This window comes from Hemitrygon akajei, unplaced genomic scaffold (assembly GCF_048418815.1).
Source record: "Hemitrygon akajei unplaced genomic scaffold, sHemAka1.3 Scf000083, whole genome shotgun sequence".
Classification (NCBI taxonomy): Eukaryota; Metazoa; Chordata; class Chondrichthyes; order Myliobatiformes; family Dasyatidae; genus Hemitrygon; species Hemitrygon akajei.
This window is the reverse complement of record NW_027331969.1, coordinates 2,178,582-2,201,196: the sequence shown is the minus strand read 5'-3', so window position 1 is coordinate 2,201,196 and position 22,615 is coordinate 2,178,582. Positions and strand designations below refer to the sequence as shown.

Sequence of the window (22,615 nt, the reverse complement as noted above, 5' to 3'; positions counted from 1 at the left end):
GGAAGTTCAAGGGGGATATTAGATATTGTGATATGGTGCAACTCAAACTACCTGCGTCTCAATATCACCAAGACCAAGGAGATGGTCGTGGACTTTAGGAGATCTAGGCCTCATATGGAGCCAGTGATCATTAATGGAGAATGTGTGGAGCAGGTTAAGACCTACAAGTATCTGCGGAGTATAGTTAGACGAGAAGCTAGACTGGACTGCCAACACAGATGCCTTGTGCAGGAAGGCACAGAGTCGACTGTACTTCCTTAGAAGGTTGGCGTCATTCAATGTCTGTAGTGAGATGCTGAAGATGTTCTATAGGTCAGTTGTGGAGAGCGCCCTCTTCTTTGTGGTGGCGTGTTGGGGAGGCAGCATTAAGAAGAGGGACGCCTCACGTCTTAATAAGCTGGTAAGGAAGGCGGGCTCTGTCGTGGGCAAAGTACTGGAGAGTATAACATCGGTAGCAGAGCGAAGGGCGCTGAGTAGGCTACGGTCAATTATGGAAAACCCTGAACATCCTCTACATAGCACCATCCAGAGACAGAGAAGCAGTTTCAGCGACAGGTTGCTATCGATGCAATGCTCCTCAGACAGGATGAAGAGGTCAATACTCCCCAATGCCATTCGGCTTTACAATTCAACCGCCAGGAGTAAGATATGTTAAAGTGCCGGGGTCAGGACTCAATGTATTTAAGTAAACTACTTAAGAACTTTTTAAAAGCTATTATTAATGCTTTTTGAGAGAGTGATTTAGATGCATATCATATTTTTACAGAGTTATGTATTGGTTGTAATTAGTTTTGCTACAATAAGTGTATGGGACATTGGAAAAAAACTGTTGAATTTCCCCATGGGGATGAATAAAGTATGTATCTATCAATCTATCTATCTAGAGGAAGATTTTATACTCAGAGAGTGGTTGGTGCGTGGAATGCACTGCCCGAGTCAGTGGTGGAGGCAGATACATTAGTGAAGTTTAAGAGCCTACTAGACAGGTATATGGAGGAATTTAAGCTTAGGGAGGCAGAGTTTAAGGGTCGGCACTACATTGTGGGCCTGTACTCTGCTGTATTGATCTATGTTCTATCTATTTCTCGTTGGAATCTCTCTTTTAATTTAATTTTTTATTGAAGGCACGACACAGTACAGAAAACGTAATGCATTACATTTTCCTCCATTTTGCTTTGATACCTTACCCCTGAACAACACCACAACGTCATCAGTGGGGCCTTCTGGGAGTTGTAGTCATTTGTCCTCGCTCGCTCCCTGTCAAAGCATGTTTCGTCAGCCACCACAGACGTCACCGAAACAGACCCACCGAGGCGCGAAGGGGAATCACACCCGTCCTTGTGGGCGCCGAGGCCGGCGACACCGACAGAAGCTACTTGCTGAACTCCGCCATGGCGATGGAGCGGAAGAGGAGGGGCTGAGCATGGGCCGATTTCCTCCAGCCTATCGAAGCTCAGACGTAACACTGACCCCTGCTGTCATTGGCTGTAGAGACTGTCGCTCAAATGGAAACTCGGAGGGTGATTGGTTTATGTGAACGTCAGTCAGCCTTCCTGTCTTTATAAGTTTGGATTTGGATTTAGATTTATAACGGGACAGGAAGCAAATTGGGAAAAATGTGAGTTTTTATGTGATGGTGCATCAGTCTCCGAGGGACATTATTAACAATAAAAGGGCAAAGGCCGTGGTGAGGAAGGAGGTGATTTACTGGAGGTTATATGGAGATAATATTGGAGGAGATACCGAACTTGGAATTGTTCGGAATATAATTTTAAAAATGGGGGGATTTGTGGGGATCATAATATTCTAGTGTTGATTAATGAGGGCAAAATGATTGTTACTGAAACAGGGAAGGTTGTGTTACTGGCTGAGTCATTTGCTGAGATTCATAATCAGGATAATTTAAGTGAAGAAGTTAAACAATGTAGGGATATGTTTTTCAGTGAATACTCTGAAGTGCTGGAAGTCAGCTGTAGCAATGATAGTATCACTGATGGAGAGATTTCTTTGTATGAATTTAAGACGTCTATTAATAATGCAGGTCAGGTGCTCCCAGGAAAGAGTGATATTTGAAATTGTAATTGTTTCTAATTTGCTTTTGTGAAAATATTAAATGTTTGAATTGTGCATCTACTTTCCTCATGGAAAATGGAAATAGTAGTGCCAATTCTAAAACCTGGCACATCCCCATCTGATCCTTCTAGTTAAGGGCCTCTATCGTGAATGTCTCATGTATGTAAACTTATGGAATGTATGGTAATCAAGTGCTTGAGTTATATTTTGGAAAGAGTGATGATAAAGTGTTTTATTAGAGTGGATTTTGGAAGGGTGAAATGACATTAGATTCAGTTTTAGATTTGGAAGATGATATTCGGAAAACACAATTAAATAAAGATGTTGTAATATCAGTATTTCTTGATACTGAAAAGGGAAATGATATGGAAGAAAGGACTTTTGATTAAATTAGGAGTGAGGGGGACATTGTATAATTTTTCTGAGTTTTTTATTTGGACAGACTGTGCATGTACCGGTCGGCATGTTATGTTGGTGTTTCTATGAGATAGAGAATGCGATCCCATAAGGCAGTATTTGTAGCCCTTCATTATTTAATATTATGATTAATGATATTTTCTCTGAGATGGGAAAATGGGATACCCTGGGTAAATCACAATATACAGATGACGTCGCTTTATGGATTAGAGGTATTAATTGCAATTTACAATTAATAGGTCAAACAGTGGGCAGATTGATGAGGATTTTAAGCTTTTAGTCGTTAAAAAACATTATGTGGTTTACAAACAGCATTAATAGACTTGCACTTGATTTTAAATTATGTCATTAATATCTTGTGGAAGTGTTAGTGGTAAGATTTCTCAGTATGTGGATGGATAATAAGCTGACGTGGAAGCACCTATCAGTAAAATAATTGATAAATGTAAAGGAGCTTTAAATCTCCTCAGACATCTATGTGGGTATTCTTGGGTGCAACATGAAAATCTTTGTTGACCAATTATATTTGTTTAATTTGATCTGTTCTTGATTATGTCTGTGTGGCTTATGGATCACCTTCATCTTCAAATTAAAAATGTTTGTATGTGATACAATTACAGACTTTAAGATTGTGTTCTAGTGCAGTAATGTTGCCTCCTGTTTTGGCTTTACTGATTGCAATGGGACAATTGCCCTCAAAGTAACAGAGGTTCAAGTTGATGTCATCATTCTGGATTAATTTCAGAGAGCAAGGAAATGATCATCCGGTTAAAGGTGTGCTGGAGGACGGCTGGGGACATCACAAGAAGAGTGTTTTTTGTTCTGTGTGGCTGGGTTCTTATCACGCTGGGAATACGGGTGTATTTGATGATACAATATGTCCCACTGTAGCTTTCTCTGTAACCACACCTTGTTTTTTCCAATGACTTCAGTTGATTTTATGTTACACGATCCGATTCGGTTCTGCCTGAGAGTCTGTTGGTTCATTAGTATATTAATGAAAGTTATTATCATACAGTAACCATTTTTACAGATGAATCCAAAGATAAGTTAACTGGGGATGTTGGTGTGGCTGTTTTTGTGTGCCTGAATTGCAGGTAATGATAAAGAAATGACGTATAGCCATTTATCAGCATAGGAAGCAGAATTTTTTGCCAACAGTTTAGGCTTACAGTGGGTGGAGGAAATTGGTCCTTATAATTTGCTCAGAATACATGTCAGTTTTGATGAGTCTTAAACAGGTCATTCTGGCAGTAGGTCAGATTGACTGTTGGAAATTTGTCAAACGGTATTTCATAGATAAAGTTTGATTTATATGTCTGCACATTATGGGCCCTGCACATCACACTGTTGAGGGAAATGATGATGTTGACTGTTTAGCACCAAAAGCTGTTAAATGTTAAGCTGTGGATATAGACCTTCCACTTAGCAAATTAGAAGCTAAAGGGTTGGTAGTGTTAAGAATTGGGGGCTTATGACAAGACGTAGGATAATGGACATAAGGACAGACACCTTTACAGAGTACATAAACCTGTTGGGTTTATAGATGAAGGGCTTAAAACAAGGGAAGGAATGATATTGACATGACATAGAAATGTCCACACTATGCTTAATTATGCCTTGTAACTAATTGGAAAACTTCATTCTGTGTCGTGTACATTTTGTCATTATGAAACTGTCGAAACACATACTATTTCAATGTGAAGCGTATAAGGCTGAAGAAAAATCAAATGCAGTCTTCAGTACAATCTTTGCGAGGGTAGATAGTTTTCAAATAAAAACTATTAAATTATGGGACTGACTTTAAATCAATTCATAGTTTGAGCTGGAAAAGGCATGTAATAATTGTGTTAAACCTAAGGAAATGGCATATAAGGTAGCAAAGGTGAGTGGGATGTTGGATTATTGGGATGCTCTTAAAATCCAACAAAAGGCAATGAAAAAAGCCATAAGAATGGTCAAGACGAAATATGAGGGCAAACTGGCCAATAATATAAATCAGGATACTAAAAGTTTAGTTTTCAGTTACATGAAGAGTGAAAGGGAGATGAGAGTTGATACTGGACCACTGGAAAATGATGCTGGTGAAGTAGTAATGGGGGACAAAGAAATGGCAGATGAACTTAATCGATCGACAATTCTTATGTCGTGTTTATTTCACTCCATAGAACCATAGAACACTGCAGCACAGAAAACAGGCCATTTGGTGCTTCTAGTCTGTGCGGAAACTTTATTCTGCTCGTCCCATTGACCTGCACCCAGTCCATAACCCTCCAGACCTCTCCCATCCAGGTATCTATCCAATTTATTCTTAAAACTTAAGAGTGAGCCTGCATTTACCATGTCAGATGGCAGCTCGTTCCACACTCCCACCACTCTCTCAGTGAAGATCCTCCTAATGTTCCCCCTAAACCTTTCCCCTTTCACCCTAAAACCATGTCCTCTCATATTTATCTTTCCTAATCTAAATGGAAAGAACTTACTCGCATTTACTATCTATACCCCACATAATTTTGTAAACCTCTATCAAATCTCCCCTCATTCTTCTACGCTTCAAGGAATATAGTCCTAACCTGTTCAATCTTTCCCTGTACATCAACTCCTGAAGACCTGGCAACATCCTAGTAAATCTCTGCACTCTTCAAACTCTCCATGGATACCTCATGTCTGAACTTTCTGAACTAACCTCCCATGTGGGACCTTGTCAAAGGCCTTACTAAAGTTCATGTGGACAACATCCACAGCCTTTCCTTCACCTACTTAGTTGGTAACCACCTCGAGAAACTCTTCGAGATTCATTAAACACGATCTACCATGCACAAAGCCGTACTGACTATCCTTAATCAGCCATTGGCTGTCCAAATACTTGTAAATCCGATCTCTCAGAACATCCTCCAATAACTTACATACTACTGATGTCAGGCTCACTGGCCTGTAATTACCTGGTTTACTATTGGAGCCTTTTTTAAACAACGGAATAACATGAGCTACCCTCCAATCCTCTGGCAGTGCACCCGTGGCTGAGGACATTTTAAATATTTCTGTCAGGGCCCCTGCAAATTCTACTCTAGTCTCTCTCAAAGTCTGAGAAAATATCAAGTCAGGTCCGGGGGATTCATCTACCTTTATTCGCTGTAAGGCAGCAAGCACCTCCTCCTCTTTAATCTACAAATGTTCCATGACACTACTGCTTGTTTCCCTTCCTTCCATATACACTATGCCAGTTTCCTGAGTAAATACTGATGCAAAAAAACTGTTTAAGATCTCCCCCATCTCGTGAGGCTCCACACAAAGACGACCACTCTGATCTTCTAGGGGACCAATTTTGTCCCTTACTATCCTTTTACTCTTAATATACTTGTAGAAACCCTTCAGGTTTTCCTTCACATTATCTGCCAAAGCCACCTCATGTCTTCTTGTTGCCTTCCTGATTTCCTTCTTTAGTATTTTCTTACGTTTTCTATACTCTTCAAGTAACTCATTTGCTCTTTGTTGCCTTTACCTGCTGTACACTTCTCTCTTTTTCTTAACCAGATTGCCAATATCCCTTGAAAACCAAGGTTCCCTGTGCCTGTTAACTTTGCCTTTAACCCTGGCAGGAAAATGCAAACTCTGCACCCTCAAAATTTCACATTTGGAGGCCTTCCACTTACTGAACACATCCTCTCAAGAAAAAAAATTATCCCAATCCACTCTTCCTAGATCCTTTTTCATTTCCATAAAATTGACCCTTCTCCAATTTAGAACCTCAACTTGAGGACCAGACCCATCCTTATCCATAATTAACTTGAAGCTAATGACATTATGGTCACTGGACCCAAAATGTTCGCCCACACATACTTCTGTCACCTGACTGTCTGGTTTCCTAATAGGAGATCAAGTATTGCATCCTCTCTCGTAGGTACCTCTATATATTGATTTAGAAAACTTTCCTGAAAACATTTGACAAACTCCAAGCCATCTAGCCCTTTTAATTTTTAGTGATTAAGGGGATCTTTATTTTTGCATTTATTTATTTTTATTTTCATTTATTTTGTGATGGTCGTTTGAAGACTATTTTAGAGTTAATTAGCAAATATTCTCTCTCTCATACACACATACTGCAATATCTTCAGGTCAGACATTTTTTACAAAAATAATTATCTAAGTTTCCATATATGCAAGAATCTGATTTTTTTGGATACTATTTTGAATATGAATCTTTTACCGTTTGGGAGTCCCAGTCAATATGTGGAAAGGTAAAATCCCCTAATATTACAACTTCCTGTTTCTTACATCGGTCTACTATCTTTATACAGATTTACTCCTCCAATTCTCTCTGACTATTGGGCGGTCTATAATACACCCCTATTAGTGTGGTCACACCTTTCCCGTTCCTCAGCTCCACCCATATGGCCTCTGTAGACAAATCCTCCGGTCTGTCCTGTCTACGCACAGCTGTGATATTTTCCCTGACTAGTAATGCCACTCCCCACCCCTTTCATCCCTCCCCCTCTATCACGTCTGAAACAACTAATATTTCTATCATGTATAAACCTTAGGTGGGAGGTTAACTTTTTGTATTAATGTATTAAAAATAAATTATAAATTCTACTAATGGAACCTCTTACTAAAAGATTCATATTCAAAACAGTATCCAACAAATCAGATTCTTGCATATATGGAAACTTAGATAATTATTTTTGTAAAAAATGTCTGACCTGAAGATATTGCAGTATGTGTGTATGAGAGAGAGAATATTTGCTAATTAACTCTAAAAAAGTCTTCAATCGACCATCACAAAATAAATGAAAATAAAAATAAATAAATGCAAAAATAAAGATCCCCTTAATCACTAAAAATTAAACAACATTGGGAGAGAGAACTTAATATGACCTTTGTTAATGAAGATGGTCAATTCTTCTTTGATATGTGCCAATCAGTGTTTAATTCAATTTAAAATTGTTCACTGTTACTATTTAACAAAGGAGAAACTATCCAAAATATTTCCTAACTTTGACAATTATTGCGATAGGTGTAAAACTGAAGTAGCCACTTTTTCACAAATGTTCTGGTCACGTTCTTCATCAAAATCTTTTTGGAAATCTTTATTTTCTACAATTTCTAAAGCTCTGAAAATTAATTTACAACCTAATGTACAAACCTTTGATTTCTGTCTATACATGCAGTCCTCGCATGACCTTTATCCTCCTCCACCTCACTATCTGCTCTAACACTCTGGTTCCCCTCCCTCTGCAAAGGATGTTAGTCCCCCTCCAGTTCAGGGGCAAACCGTCCCTTCGAAACAGGCCCCACCTTCCCGGGAACAAAGCCCAATTGTCCAGAAACATGAAGCCCTCCCTCCTGCACCGTCTCCTTAGTCACGTATTTAGCTCCACTCTCCGCACATTTATATTTACAGGGACTTTACTCCTGACGCCGGTCCCGGGACCCGACCCGTTTACAGACCCGGAGCGGAACCAGAGCAGATTCTCAGCCACTGGTTTACAACCGCAGTCCGGAAGAAAGGATAAAGTTTCCCCGTGAATTTATTCCCAGTGAAGGTGTGGAGATGGGACTTGGTCTCCGCGTTGTAAAATGAAACTGTCCCGGACTCGTAACTGAGATAAACTCCCACCCTCCCGGGGATGGGACCGGCAGCGAGACGGGACTCGGGGGGGGGGACACCGGACACGTCACAATCCCGATGTAACACGTCACCAACCCGCCTGATGACCCAGAATCTGGTCTCCGGACTCAGACTGACCCGTCCCTTCCTCTTCACAGACTCTGCGGCGACTCCCAGACACCAGACCCGATTTCCCGTCACCTCCACCTCCCAGTAATGTCTCCCCGATGTGAATCCCTCCGATCCCAGCACACAAGGCCGGTCTGTGAATCTCTTCCCGGTGTCAGGGAGATTCCTCCGGGTCCCGGTCCGTCTCACACTCTTCCGATCCTCAGACACCTCGAGATACGGATGCGCCGTTTCCACATCCAGGGTGACAGAGACTGGGGGGAGAAGCAGAGAATTAGAGAGTCCCCGGGGATCGGGGGGAGACTCGGGCAGCGCGGCCCCGGGGATCGGGGGGAGACTCGGGCAGCGCGGCCTCGGGGATCGGGGGGAGACTCGGGCAGCGGGGCCCCGGGGATCGGGGGAGACTCGGGCAGCGCGGCCCCGGGGATCGGGGGGAGACTCGGGCAGCGCGGCCCCGGGGATCGGGGGGAGGTTTGACCCGACGAAAGCGGGTCAAAAACTAATGTCTCCCCAAGGGTTTTCCATTGAACAGGGGAAACATCCTCCCTCACTCCTGCCTGTTGACCCCTGAAAGAATTTTGTGATTTCATGAGATCTCATCTCATTCTTCGAAACTGGGAACAGAGAACATAGAACAGTACAGCACAGGAACAGGCCCGTCATACAATGTTCACATTCATTTGTGAGTGTGAAGTGGGGCAGTGTGATGGTTTGTGACAGTAAAGGAGTTGATAATGGGAACCAGTAGGGGAGAGATGAATGGCAGATTGAACCAGGTGGGGGGAGGGGTGGAAAGCCCGTGGGTGAACTGCGTGTGTAGAGGTAATGAGAAGCTAGAGGGGGCAAAGATGGCAGATGAGGATGACTTTGTCCCCTTTCCCAGAACCCCATCCCCCGCAGCCCCTCATTAGTACAGGGGATGAATTTGCAGTGACCCTTAAGCAACACAGGTCCTGATGAAGTGTTTCAGTCTGAACTGTCGACTGTTTACTCTTTTCCACAGAAACTTCCCGGCCTTCTATTCCCGCAACAATTTGTGTGTGTTACTCTGCTTTAAATACACTCAATTATTTGGCCTCCACAGCTGCCTGTGGCAGATTCACTATCCTGTGGATAAAGGAATTCCTCCTCATCTCTGTCCGAAATGGACATCCCTATAGTCGGAGGCTGTGCTTACCGTTCTCGACCCAACATCCTCCCAACATCAACTCTCTCCAGACAGGTGTCAGCGAGATCTGGCGAGACCATTCATCAGGACCTGTGTAACTTGCATTACCAGCATCTGCAGAGTTTCTCATGTTTGATTTTTAAAGCAGAAGTTAATAAGTAAACTTCTTGATTGGTCAGTGTCTCCAATGTTATGGAGAGGAGGCGGGAGAATAGGATTGATGGAGATAATAAATCAGACATTCCTCTAAACTCCCGTGAGTACAGGCCCAGAACCATCAGATAGTCCTCACATGTTAATTATTTCATTCCCGGAATCATTCTTGTGAATCTTCTGGACCCTCTCCAATGCCAGTACATGTTTTCCGATAGAAGGGACCCAAAACTGCTCACAATACTCCAAGTGTGGTCTGACCAATGCCTTATTAAAACCTCAGAATTAAATCCTTGCTCTTGTACTCTAATCCTCTCGAAGTGAAAGCAAACATTGAGTTTGCCAATCTTACCACTGACACAAACTGCAAGTTAACCTTCAGGGAATCCTGCACAAGGAAACCCATGTCCCTTTGCACCTCTGATTTTTCAGTTTTCGCCCGGTTTACAGAATTGTCTCTGCTTTTATTCCTTCGACCAAAGTCGTGCCTGCCTAAGTTTGTACCTGCCAAACTCTACCTGTGCTACAAGATCCTTATTACGTATACTGGTGCATTCAACTAAGACCATAAGACAAAGCAGCAGAAGCCGGCCATTCGGCCCTTCGAATCTGCTCCGACATTTTATCATGAGCTGATCCATTCTCCCATTTATTCCCACTCCCCCACCGTCTCACCATGACCTTTAATGCCCTGGCTACTCACATACCTATCAATCTCTGTCTTAAATACACCCAATGACTTGACATCCACTGCCGCAAGAAATTCACAGATTCACCACCCTCTGGCTAAAAAAATTTCTTCACATCTCCGTTCTGAATGGTCGCCCTTCAATCCTTAAGTCATGTCCTCTCGTACTAAACTCCCCCACCATGGGAAACAACTTTGCCACATCCACTCTGTCTATGCATTTTAACATAAGAAATATTTCTGTGAAGTTCCCCCTCATTCTTCTAAACTCCAAGGAGTACAGTCCAAGAACTGTCAAATGTTTTTCAGATGTTAACCCTCTCATTCCCGGAATCATTCTAGTGAATCTTCTCTGAACCCTCTCCAATGTCAGAACATCCTTTCTTAAATAAGGAGCCCAAAACTGCACACAGTATTCCAAGTGAGGTTTTACCAGTGCCTTATACAGCCTCAACATCACATCCCTGCTCCTATACTCTATTCCTCTAGAAATGAATGCCAACATTGCATTCGCCTTCTTCACCACCGACTCAACCTGGAGGTTAACCTTAAGGGTATCCTGCACGAGCACTCCCAAGTCCCATTGCATCTGTTCCGAATGTGCAACAACTCTCACGGGCCGAAGGGTACAAATTCGTCCCCTCCTTCTTGAGAATCGCAAGATGGCTTTTAATTCGGGTCTGGGACCCAGGAAATGAGAGAGAATCCTCAGGTTTTTGCAATGTGTCCTGGCCCCTCAGCAAGACAAAGCCACGAATAACGGCCATTGTCTCTTGGAGACGGAATTGTGTATTGAGTACTGTACTATTCATTGAAGCCCTCAGGGAATGACCGGAGTGGTCTGGTTGAGGGATTGCATCATCCCAACCTGATTGACATCTAAGACCCCGTGAGTAAGGATAAAAGCGGGTCTGGGAAACAACCCCTTGAGACGCTCCAGGAGAAATGTTAGAAATCCCGTGACAGCGTTTAATAGCAACAGCCGGTGGAGGGCTCGCGTGCGTCCTTTTCCGTTGCCTGGGATTGGGGCCTTACCACGGAAGAACGGCTTCGCTAAAGAAGAGGCCACCAACGAAATTTCGAAGGATCGACATCATAAAAAGGAAAAGCTGGCAAGTTTCTAAAAACTCTCTCTTGACTCCAACCAAATGCTGAAGCCTGCATGAACTGAGTGACTTTTATATTTCCATCGGACAATACATTATCCCCTAGACAACGATAGTTATTTCTTATTGATTATTATTATACCCGCACTTTTAGATTTAGTATTGACGACGTATATTATCTGTATGTTTGCATTGATATTATTTTTGTGTATTTTTACCAATAAATACTGTTTAAAAATAGTACCATCAGACTTCAACCGACCTCTCTATCTTTGCTGGTAAGTGACCCAGTTACGGGGTTCGTAACACATCTCAGAATTTTGAATTCTCTCTCCATTTAAATAATAGTCAGCCCGTTTACTTCTTCTACCAACGTGCATGACCATACACTTTTCAACATTGTATTTCATTTGCCACTTCTTTGACCATTCTCCTAATCTATCCAAGTCTCTCTGCAGACTCTGTTTCCTCAGCACTACCGTTCCCTCCACCTATCTTCGTATCATCAACAAACTTAGCCACAAAGCCATCTATTCCATAATCCAAATCGTTGATATACAACGTAAAAAGAAACGGCCCCAACACGGACCCCTGTGGAACACCACTGGTAACCGGCAGACAACCAGAATGGGATCCTTTATTCCCACTCTCTGTTTCCTGCCAATCCGCCAACGATCTATCCACATATGTAAATTTCCCGTAATTCCATGGGCTCTTATCTTGTTTGTCAGGCAGGATTTTCCTTTAAGGAAACCATGCTGAGTTTGGCCTGTCTTGTCATATGACTCCGTAACCTCATCCTTGACAATTGACTCCAGAAACCTCCCAACCATTTCTCAAGCTAACAGGTCTATAATTTACATTTTGCTTCCTTGCCCCTTTATTAAATACCAGAGTGGCATTTACAATCTTCCACTCCTCCGGAACCATGCCAGAATCTATTGACTTTTGAAAGATCATTGCTAATGCCTCCGCGATCTCCACAGCTACTTCCTTCAAAACACAAGGGTGCATTCCATCTGGTCCTGGAGATTTATCTACCCTTAGACTATTCAGCTTCCTCAGTACTTTCTCTGTCGTAATTGTGACTGCGCACGCTTCTCTTCCCTGACACCCTTGAGTGTCCGGTATACTGCTGATATCTTCCTCAGTGAGGACTGATGCAAGTACTCGTTCAGTTCCTCAGCCATCTCATTATCTCCCATTACAATTTCTCCAGCATCATTTTCTATCGGTGCTTTCTCCACTCTCACCCGTTTTTTACTCTTTATATACTTGAAAAAGCTTTAAGTATCTTCTTTGATATTATTTGCCAGCTTCCTTTTATAGATCATCTTTTCCCTCTTAATGGCCATCGTAGTTTCCTTTTGTAAGCTTTTAAAAACTTCCCAATCCTCTGTCTTCACACTAATTTTTGCTTCCTTGAATGCCCTCTCCGTTGCATTTACTTTGGCTTTCACTTCTCTTGTCATCCACGGTCGCATCCTTTTTCCATTCGAAAATTTCTTCTTTTTTGGAATATATCTGTCTTGCACCTTCCTCACTTCTCGCATAAACTCCAGCCACTGCTGCTCTGCCGTCCTTCCCGTTAGTGTCCCTTTCCAGTCAAATTTGGCCAGTTCCTCTCTCGTGCCACTGTAATCTCCTTTACTCCACTGAAATATCGACACATCGGATTTCGGCTTCTCTTTCTCAAATTTCACAGTGAACTCAATCATGTTACAATCACTGTCTCCTAACGGTTCCTTCACCTCAATCTCTCTAATCACCTCTGGTTCATTACACAATATCCAATCCAGTACCTCTGATCCCCTAGTGGGCTCAACAACAAGCTGTTCAGAAAAACCATCTCGTAGACATTCTACAAATTCTCTGTCTTGAGATCCAGTGTCGATCTGATTTTCCCAATCCACTCGCATGTTAAAATCCCCCACAATTATCATAACACTGCCCTTCTGGCAAGCCTTTTCTATTTCCTGTTGTAATTTGTAGTCCACCTCATTGCAGCTGTTAGGAGGCCTGTAGATAACTGCCATCAGGGTCCTTTTATCCCTGCTATTTCTTAGCTCAACCCAGAAAGATTCTGCACATTCCGATCCTATGTCACCTCTTTCTAATGATTTAATATCATTTCTTGCCAATAAAGCCACGCCACCCCCTCTGCCTACCTGCCTATCCTTCCGATACACCGTGTATCCTTGGACGTTCAGCTCTCAGAGACATGCATCCTTTAGCGACGTCAGAGTGATGGCCACAAAATTATACCTGCCAATCTGTAGCTGTACGACAAGATCATCCACTTTATTCCTTATGCTGTGTGTATTTAAGTATAACACCTTAAGTCCAGTATTTGGTACTCTTTGTTTTGATTGCACTGCAACTCATCCCAATGGCTGCAAATTTGCCCCATCACCTGCCTGTCCTTCCTGACATCTTTCCTACTCACTATCTTAGATTTATTTCTGTTTTCCCCCTCTTCCACTTTACCATTCCGGTTTACCATCTCCCTGCCAAATTAGTTTAAACCCTCCCTAACAGCTCTATTAAACATTCCCGCTATGGTTCAGGTGTAACCCGTCCTTTTTGAACAGGTAATACTTCCCCCTGAAGAGATCCCAATGATCCAAGAATCTGAAGCCCTGCCCCCTGCACCAGTCTCTCAGCCACGCATTCATCAGCCTGATCCTACTATTCTTGCCCTCGCTAGCACGTGGCACAGGTAGCAATCCTGAGATTACTACCCTGGAGGTCCTGCTTCTCAGCTTCCTTCCTAACTCCCGGAAATCTCTCTTCAGGACCTCCTCCCTTTTCCTCTCTATGTCATTGGTACCAACATGTACCAAGACAGCTGGCTACTCGCCCTCTCCCTTCAGAATATCCTGGACCCGATCCGAGACATCCCGTACCCTGGCACCTGGGAGGCAGCACACCATGCGGGTATCTCTATCAGGCTCACAGAATCTCCTGTCTGTTCCCCTGACTATGGAATCCCCTATGACTACCGCATTCCTCTTCTCCCTCCTTCCCTCCTGCACAACAGCGCCAGGCTCAGTGCCAGAGACCCGGTCACCGTGGCCGTCCCCTGTCAGGTCATCCCCCTCAACAGCATCCGAAACGATATACTTGTTGCTGAGGGGGGCAGCCACAGGGGTGCTCTCCACTATCCAGGCATTTCCCTTCCCTCTCCTGACAGTCACCCAGTTTTCTGACCCCTGTAGCCTAGGAATGACTACCTCCCTGTAGCTCCTGTCTATCATCTCTTCATTTTCTCTAATCAGAATCAGAATCAGAATTAAAAAAACTTCCTTCCTTCAGAATTTAGCTCCCACGCCGCCCTTCTTGTCCCAATCTAAAAAAACACCTTCAGTCCTGTATTCATCAGCCTATTCCACACTGTCCACATGAAATTCACCAAGGCCTTTGATGTCGATGATAGACCACACTTGGAGCATTGTCTGCATTTCCGGTTCCCGAATATGGGGAGGATGTCATTACACTGGACAGGAGGCTTCAGGAGGATGTTACCAGGACCGGGGGCTTGGGCTATTCAGCTGTAGTGTAGGATGTTCAGGTATGACCCCTTATCGAGGTAAATAATTCATAAGGGGCTTAAATAACGTTTCTTTTTCCAAGAAATGGGAGTACAGATCCAGACGCCTCAGATTGAAAGTGAGACGGGAAATTTTTCTGAGTGGTCTATCGGGTAACATTCTCACAGAGAGGGAGGTTGGTAAATGGAATTTGCCCTCAGACGCTGTAGAAACAGGTAAAAATAAAATATTTTAAAATAAATTTGGGCAGGTACACAGATGGGAAATGGTTAGAGGGATGGGGGGCAAACACACACAAATGGGCCATGCTCAAGAAGACATCTTAGTCTTGCAGATTGATGAAGTGGGCCGTGAGTTCAACATCCGTCAAACCCTCCCAGATCATCCTCCTGAGGAATCTCACCCCGGAGTCTGTCTGTGAAGTGTTGATGTGACGTCACGTCAGAGGGCAGCTCAGTGCCACAGAACAGACAGACTGGGTAAGGATGGCAGATTTCAATCCTAAATGGGAATTTGTGCCTATTTCTGTGGCCGTGTGTCACACTTGATTGAATTGTTTAAATAAATAAATGACTGTCTCTGAAGAGATTGGTTTCCAGGTTACTGAGGGAAATAACAACTTACATTGCTGAGGCTCTGACTACAATCTGCCAGTCCTTCCTGTGTATGTGTGTGAGGGAGCTTTGCCAGGCCGGTTATGCTGTGTGTGCTTCTCCCGAGATGAAATCTTGACCCATGTCAATGCTGGTTGGTGTGTCCGAGCTCATTCTCACAATGCTTCAATGTAGTGGTCTGATAACCAGAAGACATACGAGCAGAATTAGGCCACTTGCCTATCGAGTCTGCTCCGCCATTCAATCATGGCTGATCCCTTTTTTCCCTCCTCAGCCCCACTCCCTGGTCTTCTCGCCGTAACCTTTGATACTGTGTTCAATCTCGAACCTATCAAGCTCTGCCTTAAATACACACAAGTTCCACAAATTCACCAGCTGCTGGCACAAATTTCTCCGCATCTGTTTAAAATAGACCCCCCTCTATCTTGAGGCTGTGCCCTCTTGTCCTAAACTCCACCGCCATGGGAAACATCCTTTCCACATCTACTCTGTCTAGGACTTTCAACATTCGAAAGGTTTCAATGAGATTCCCCCTCATCTTTCTAAATTCCAGCGAGTACAGACACAGAGCTATCAAACGTTCCTCGTATGATAACCCTTTCATTCCTGGAATCATCCTTATGAAATGAACCTTCTGCAATGCCAGCACATCTTTTCTTAGACGAGGAGATCAAGTTCACAATACTCAAGGTGAGGCTTCACCAGTGCCTTATAAAGCCTCACCATCACATCCCTGCTCTTGGATTGAATGCTATCTAAACCCCTTGAATTGAATGCTAACGTTGGATTTGCCTTCCTCACCACTGACTATACCTGCAAGTTAACCTTTAGGGTGTTCTGCAGAATAACTGCTAAGTCCATTTACATCTCAGCTTTTTGGGTTTTCTCCCCATTTGGAAAAAAAATCTGCACATTATTTCTACGACAAAAGTGCATGGCCATGCATTTTCCAGCATTGTATATCATTTGCCACTTTCCTTTCCATTCTCCTCATTCAAGTCCTTGTCCAGCCTAACTGTTTCCTCAACACTACCGGCCCCTCCACCAATCTCTGTATCATATGCAAACTTGGAAACAAAGCCATCTACTGTAGGACAAGAGGGTATGACTTCAGGATTGAAGGACGTCCTTTTAGAACTGAGATGCGGAGAAATTACTTTAGTCTGTGTGTGGAATTTGTTGCCACAAGTGGCTGTTAAGGCCAAGTCATATTTAAGGCTTGATAGGTTCTTGATTAGCCAGGGCATCAAGGGGTATAGGGTGAAAGCAGGGGAGCGGGTATGACCGGAAGAATTGGATCTGCTCATGACTGAATGGTAGAGCAGACTCGATGGGCTGAATGGCCTATTTCTGCTCCTATATCTTATGGTCTATCCCATCAGCTAGATCTTGATATACAGCATAAAATGAAGGTGTCCTAACGCTGGCCCCTGTGGAACATGAGTCACTGGCAGCCAACCAGAAAAGGATACCTTTACTCTCATTCGCTGTTTCCTACCAATCAGCCAATGTTCTAACCATGCCTGTAACTTTTCTGTAATACCATGGCCTCTTAACCTGGGTACCACCTTCATGTGTGGCACCTTGTCAAAGGCCTTCTGAGATTCCAAATATACAACATCCACTGCATCCCCTTTAACTATCCTGCTTGTAATCTCCTCAAAGAATCCCAACAGGTTTGTCAGGCAGGATATTCCCTTAACGAAGCCATGCTGACTTGCCCTGTCTTGTTCAGTGTCACTAAGTATTCCATAACCTCATACTTAACAATTGACTCCAATTTCTTCCCAACAACAGCGGTGAGGCTAACTGGTCAATAATTTCCTTTCTGCTGCCTTCCTCCTTACTTAAAGGGCTAAGTGACATTTGCCATTTTCCAGTCCTCTGGCACCATGCCAGGGTCCAGTGATTTTTGAAAGATCATTTGAAATGTCTCCACAATGTCTACCACAACCTCTTTCAGAACACTAGGGTGCAGTTCATCTGGTCCGGGTGACTTATGTACCTTTAGGTCTTTCAGCTTTTTGAGCACCTTCTCCCTTGTAACAGTAACTGCACTCACTTCTCTTCCCTCACACTCTTCAACACCGGACACAGTGCTAGTGTCTTCCATGGTGAAGACTGGTGCAAAATATTTGGTTTATCTGCCACCTCTTTATCCCGCGTTATTATATATCCGGCCTCATTTTCTAGCGGTCCTATACCCACTCTCATCTCTGTTTTTTTTTACAATACTTGAAAAACAATTTGATATTGTTTGCTAACTTGTTTTACAAAGACAGGTGTGTAAAAAGGGCCTGAAGGATCATTGGAGACCAGAGTCACCCCAAACACAACCTGTCCCAGTTGCTACCATCCGGGATACGGTACCGCAGCATAAAAGCCAGGAGCAACAGGCTCCGGGACAGCTTCTTCAACCAGGCCAGCAGACTGATTAACTCATGTGGAAACAACAATATTTCTATGTTATATGAACCAGCCTGTTGTACATATTATTCATTATAAATTACTATAAATTGTACATTGCACATTTAGGTGGAGACATAACGTAAAGATTTTTAATCCTCATGTATATGAAGGATGTAAGTAATAAAGTCAATTCAATTCAAATCAATTTCTTGTTTATTTTTCCCCTCCCAATCATCCTTTTAGTTCCTCTCTGTAGATATTTAATAGCTTTCCAATCCTCTGTCTTCCTACTAATTTTTATTTAGTTGTATCCCCTCTCTTTTGCCTTTACATTAACTTGTCTTCCCTTGTCAGCCACGGTTTTACTATTTTGCCATTTGAGTATTTATTTATTTTTGGAATACATCTATCCTTCACCTTCCTCATTTTCCCAGAAACTGACACCATTTCTGCTCTGCTCTCATCCCTGCCAGCATCTCCTTCCAATTTGCTTTGGCCAACTCCTCTCTCAGACCACTGTAACTTCTTTTACTCCTCTGAAATACTACAACGTCAAGACTTTACTTTCTCCTTATCAAATTTCAAGTTGAACTCATTCATGTTGTGAGCACTGCCTCCTAAGGGTTCTTTTAACTACTCACCTCTGGTTCAATACATAACACCCAATCCAGTAGAGCTGTTCCCCGAGTAGGCTCAACGACAAACTGCTCTAGAAAGCCATCACATTGCATTCAACAAACTCACTCTCTTGAGATGCTTTACCAAACTGATTTTCCCAATTGCCCTGCATGTTGAAATCTCCCATGATTATCATAACATTGTCCTTTTCATCAGCCTTTTCTATTTCCAGTTGTAATCTGTGGGCCCCAACCCACTGACTGTTGGGAGGCCTGTATATGACTGGTGTCAGTGTCATTTTTACTTTTGCAGTTCCTTACCTCAACCCACAAGGATTCAACATCTTCCAATCTTATGTCACATCTAGCTGCTGATTTACCAGCAGAGCCACACCACCCCATCAGTCTTCCATCATTCCTCCGATACATTGTGTAACCTTGGACATTCAGCTCTCAACTACAACCATCCTTCAGCCACGATTCCGTGATGGCCACAACATCATACCTGACAATCGGTAATAGTGCAACAAGATCATCCACCTTATTTCTCCTACTCCATGCATTGAGATATAACACTTTGTGTACTGTATCTGCTACCCTTTTTAATTCTGCATCCGTAATGCACTGATACTCACCCTGCTGGCTCCAATTTTCTCCTCGCATCTGTCCGCCCTATCTGACAGTCTGACTGCACGCTATCTTTGCATTTTTACCATCAGTCCTATCCCTTCACTCCAGTTCCAACCGCCCCCCCCCCCACCAAATTAGTTTAAAACCTCCCCGACAGCTCTATCAAACCTCTCTGTGCGAATATTGTTCTCCCTCGGGTCGAGGTGCAACCCATCCCTTTTGAGCAGGTCATTCCTCCACCAGAACAGATCCCAATGATGCAAGAACCTGAAGCCCTGTCCCCAGCACCATCTTCTCAGCCATGTTTATCTGTCAAATTATCCTGTTTCTACCCTCACCAGCACGTGGCACAGGCAGCAATCCAGAAATTACAACCCTGGGGGTGCTGCTTCTGAGCTTTCTACCAAGCTAGCCAGATTCTTTTCAGGACCTCTTTGTTTTTACTTCCAATGTCATTGGTCCCAAAATGCAACAAGATGGCTGACTCTTCACCCTCCCTCTCCAAAATGCTGCAGACGCGATCTGAGACGTCCCTGACCTTGGCACCTAGGGGGCAAGATACCATTCGGGGGCCCCATTCACGTCCACAGATTCTCCCGTCTGTCTCCTGACGATTGAGTCCCCTGTCACTACTGCTCCCCTCTTCGGCCTCTAACAACAGTGAGAGATGCTGATCCGGAAGTGGGAAGATCTGTGTCAGTCAGAGTCTGCACTCACAGGGCACGAAGGACTTGTCTATTTTCCTGACAATCCCGGTCACCACACTGATACCCACTTTTATTCCCTACAATATCATCAAGTCAGTATTAAATTCCCCGCTCTTGAGGAAGGATTCAAACTCATGTCCTGGTGTGTTAGTGCAGTGTGTCTGGGATCAGGACACAGTGGTTCATCTGCCAGTCCTGTGTATTGGTTGTATTGTGACCCTGTGCTGGTGTGTTCAGGGGTCTGACATCTCCAGCTGACCATGTGACAGTGATGCCTCCCAGTGGGTGGGGTTGATGTGGAATAAACGTCAGTTCCTCTTCAGTCCATTATCACAGCCAATCTTTGCTTCAGCTTATAAATTAATGGTGTTTCATGAACAAGGAAAAATGAATCTTTGTAAGTTTTACCTCGGTTAATAGCATCAAGTGTTTCTCTCAGCACTGTGTTCAACAAATAGAAGCGATCGAATTTTTCAACCGGTAGGGCCTCATTTGTCACTGACAATTCCTGGACATCGTCACTGATTCTGTAAATATTAAACTGCTGGTGATAAACTGGAATTTTGAAGTATTTTACAAAACCATACAGGGTTTTAGTAAAGAGCATGTCCTACCTCCTGTTCTGATGAGCTTCCTCCTGAAGTAAATAAAAGCACAAATCTGATTAGACTTGGACTTAATGTCCACATCCTGAATTTCATCCAAATCATTACAAGGTGTTGAAAATTCCCACTCCCACAGTCACAAACACACACCAGCAATACAGAACCACGGGGTAAATTACAGGGAAAGTTTCTGAAAGTTAGACCATTACTGAGAGGATGGAACTGACAGGAGAGACAGGACAGGCTGTGCATTATCATCTGGATAAAGCGTCAGAATGATAAAATGGAACAACTTAAGATCAGTGATGGATTTGATTGGGCGAAGGTGGAAAAAGTACCTCATTATGGCGAACACGAGAGGACACAGGTGCTTGGAAGTAGTACAGAGGAGATGTCGGGTAAGTGTTTTGGAATGGGTGGAATGAGCTGCCGGCAACAAAGATGGAGGTGGATGCGACAGGGTCTTACACAGACTCCTACACAGGTACATGGAGCTTAGAAAAATAGAGAGCTATGGGTAACTCGAGGTAATTTCTAAAGTGAAATTCGACACAGCATTGTGGGCCAAAGAGACTGTATTGTGCTGTAGGTTTTCTTTGTTTCTATGTTTCTATTTATGGGGAGACCTTCAGTCAAAGATAAAATGCCAGGAGATTTTTAATAAATCCCACAAGAAATTTAGTGTGGAGAATGTGGAACTCAGTGCCACAGGAGTGGTTGAAATGGAACATCAGAGATTGAATGTAATGGGGAGGCTAGATAAACACGTGAGAGACCAGGGAGTTCGGGGCATTGTTGCTGGGTGCGGTGAGGAGGTGGCAGGTTTGTGGCCAAGGGGAAATTGATAGAAGATGGACCGAATGGCCTGCTCATGACGGAGAATGGGACACAATCCCATGTAAAACTAATTCGAAAATGTAGAGACAGTGAAAGTTTCTGTAATCTGATGGAAACCGGATACGGAGGATAAGTCTGATGTGTGGGTCACATTCTTTGTTCTCACTGATTGACAGACAGACCCTCACACCCACCGCACCAGACACACTCACAGCCTGTGACTGAAACTGGGAGTTAATGGGAGTTTTAGAGGATATTTAATGCTGTAATTAAGGACACAATCAGCAGCTCTGTGTTATGATCAGAGTAAATCTTTTCAGAAAAGATTACATTCTGTCCTGGGATGTACAGAATTTGTGGAAGTCCAGTTTTGGGACAACAGCAATCCTGGATAGTTGCATCAATTGTCTGGTGAAAACCAGTTTACTGCCATTTGTAAATGCTGTGTGCAGGAGCAACACGTCTGTTTTCTGTCTGCATTGTATTCTGTGTTACGTGTTCATTACGATAACCAGTAACGTGAGTGGGGACGTAGTAAAAGTGAAGGGAATAAGTTACGTATTCGTACTTTGTTCTGGGCTGTTTTGAGCCTGGGACTGGCAGATGCCATATCTTTTGTTGACCGATTAATTACAGTTTAATTTACGATTAATTATGCTGAAATTTCATCGCTTAAATATTGTATGTTGCTGATAAAGGATCGAATATCTGTCTCCAACATTTTAGAATATCATTAGCGGAGTGATTGGAGGTTCGTCATGCAAGGAGAACTCTCTGTGTGAGGACACCAGCAGTGGCAATTGATTTGGTAGAATTGGCCTCTGTGCTGTGTTTATTTCAAATAAACCACTGTTCATTTAGTTCAATTTGACAGAAATAAATTGAAATGTAATCCGTCACCTTAAGAAACATCACACTGTCTTTTTGATCCATCTGTTCCTTTAACTTAGTGATTTCCTCCTGAATAATCCTTATATTCTCTTGAATCTTAAGAAGATTTTTCTCCATTGGGTTGAGAATCCTCTTCTCTTCTTCCCTGAGATCCCTGAGTAAGCTCTGCTCTTTCTCAGTGATAATCTGACGCAGTTCAGCCAACTGGGATGTGATGTGGGTCTGAACACTGTGTGACTGTTCCTGTCGATTTAAAGGTGAAGATTAGTTTACTGCATTGCTGTGTTGTATTTCCTTATGACATAAAAGTGACCGTTCGGTCCATACTACTTCTGAGACATTCCCGTCAACCCCTTTCCCTCACATTTTCCTGAAACTTATTCTCCCTCAGTGACCCATTAACTCCCAGCTG

At 43.2% G+C, this 22,615-nt stretch overlaps 1 protein-coding gene across 1 annotated transcript; it reads right to left on the bottom strand.

Moving 5' to 3' along the window:
* Positions 1-7,926: 7,926 nt before the first annotated feature.
* LOC140722682 (E3 ubiquitin-protein ligase TRIM39-like) lies at positions 7,927-22,372 on the bottom strand. Its single transcript, XM_073037387.1, has 4 exons — positions 22,213-22,372; positions 20,485-20,507; positions 20,279-20,397; positions 7,927-8,481 (listed from the first exon to the last, which is right to left on the bottom strand). Exons 1-4 carry the CDS (start codon positions 22,318-22,320, stop codon positions 7,931-7,933), a joined length of 801 nt encoding a protein of 266 aa, XP_072893488.1. The 5' UTR covers positions 22,321-22,372; the 3' UTR covers positions 7,927-7,930.
* Between the last annotated feature and the right edge of the window lie 243 nt (positions 22,373-22,615).

Coding starts and splice junctions, on each gene's coding strand:
- LOC140722682 (XM_073037387.1), bottom strand. CDS start 22,320: ATGGAGAAAAATCTTCTTAAGATTCAAGAGAATATAAGGATTATTCAG. Junction 20,398..20,484: donor GAAGCTCATCAGAACAGGAG/GTAGGACATGCT, acceptor TAATATTTACAG/AATCAGTGACGATGTCCAGG. Junction 8,482..20,278: donor ACTTGATGCTATTAACCGAG/GTAAAACTTACA, acceptor TTCTCCCCCCAG/TCTCTGTCACCCTGGATGTG.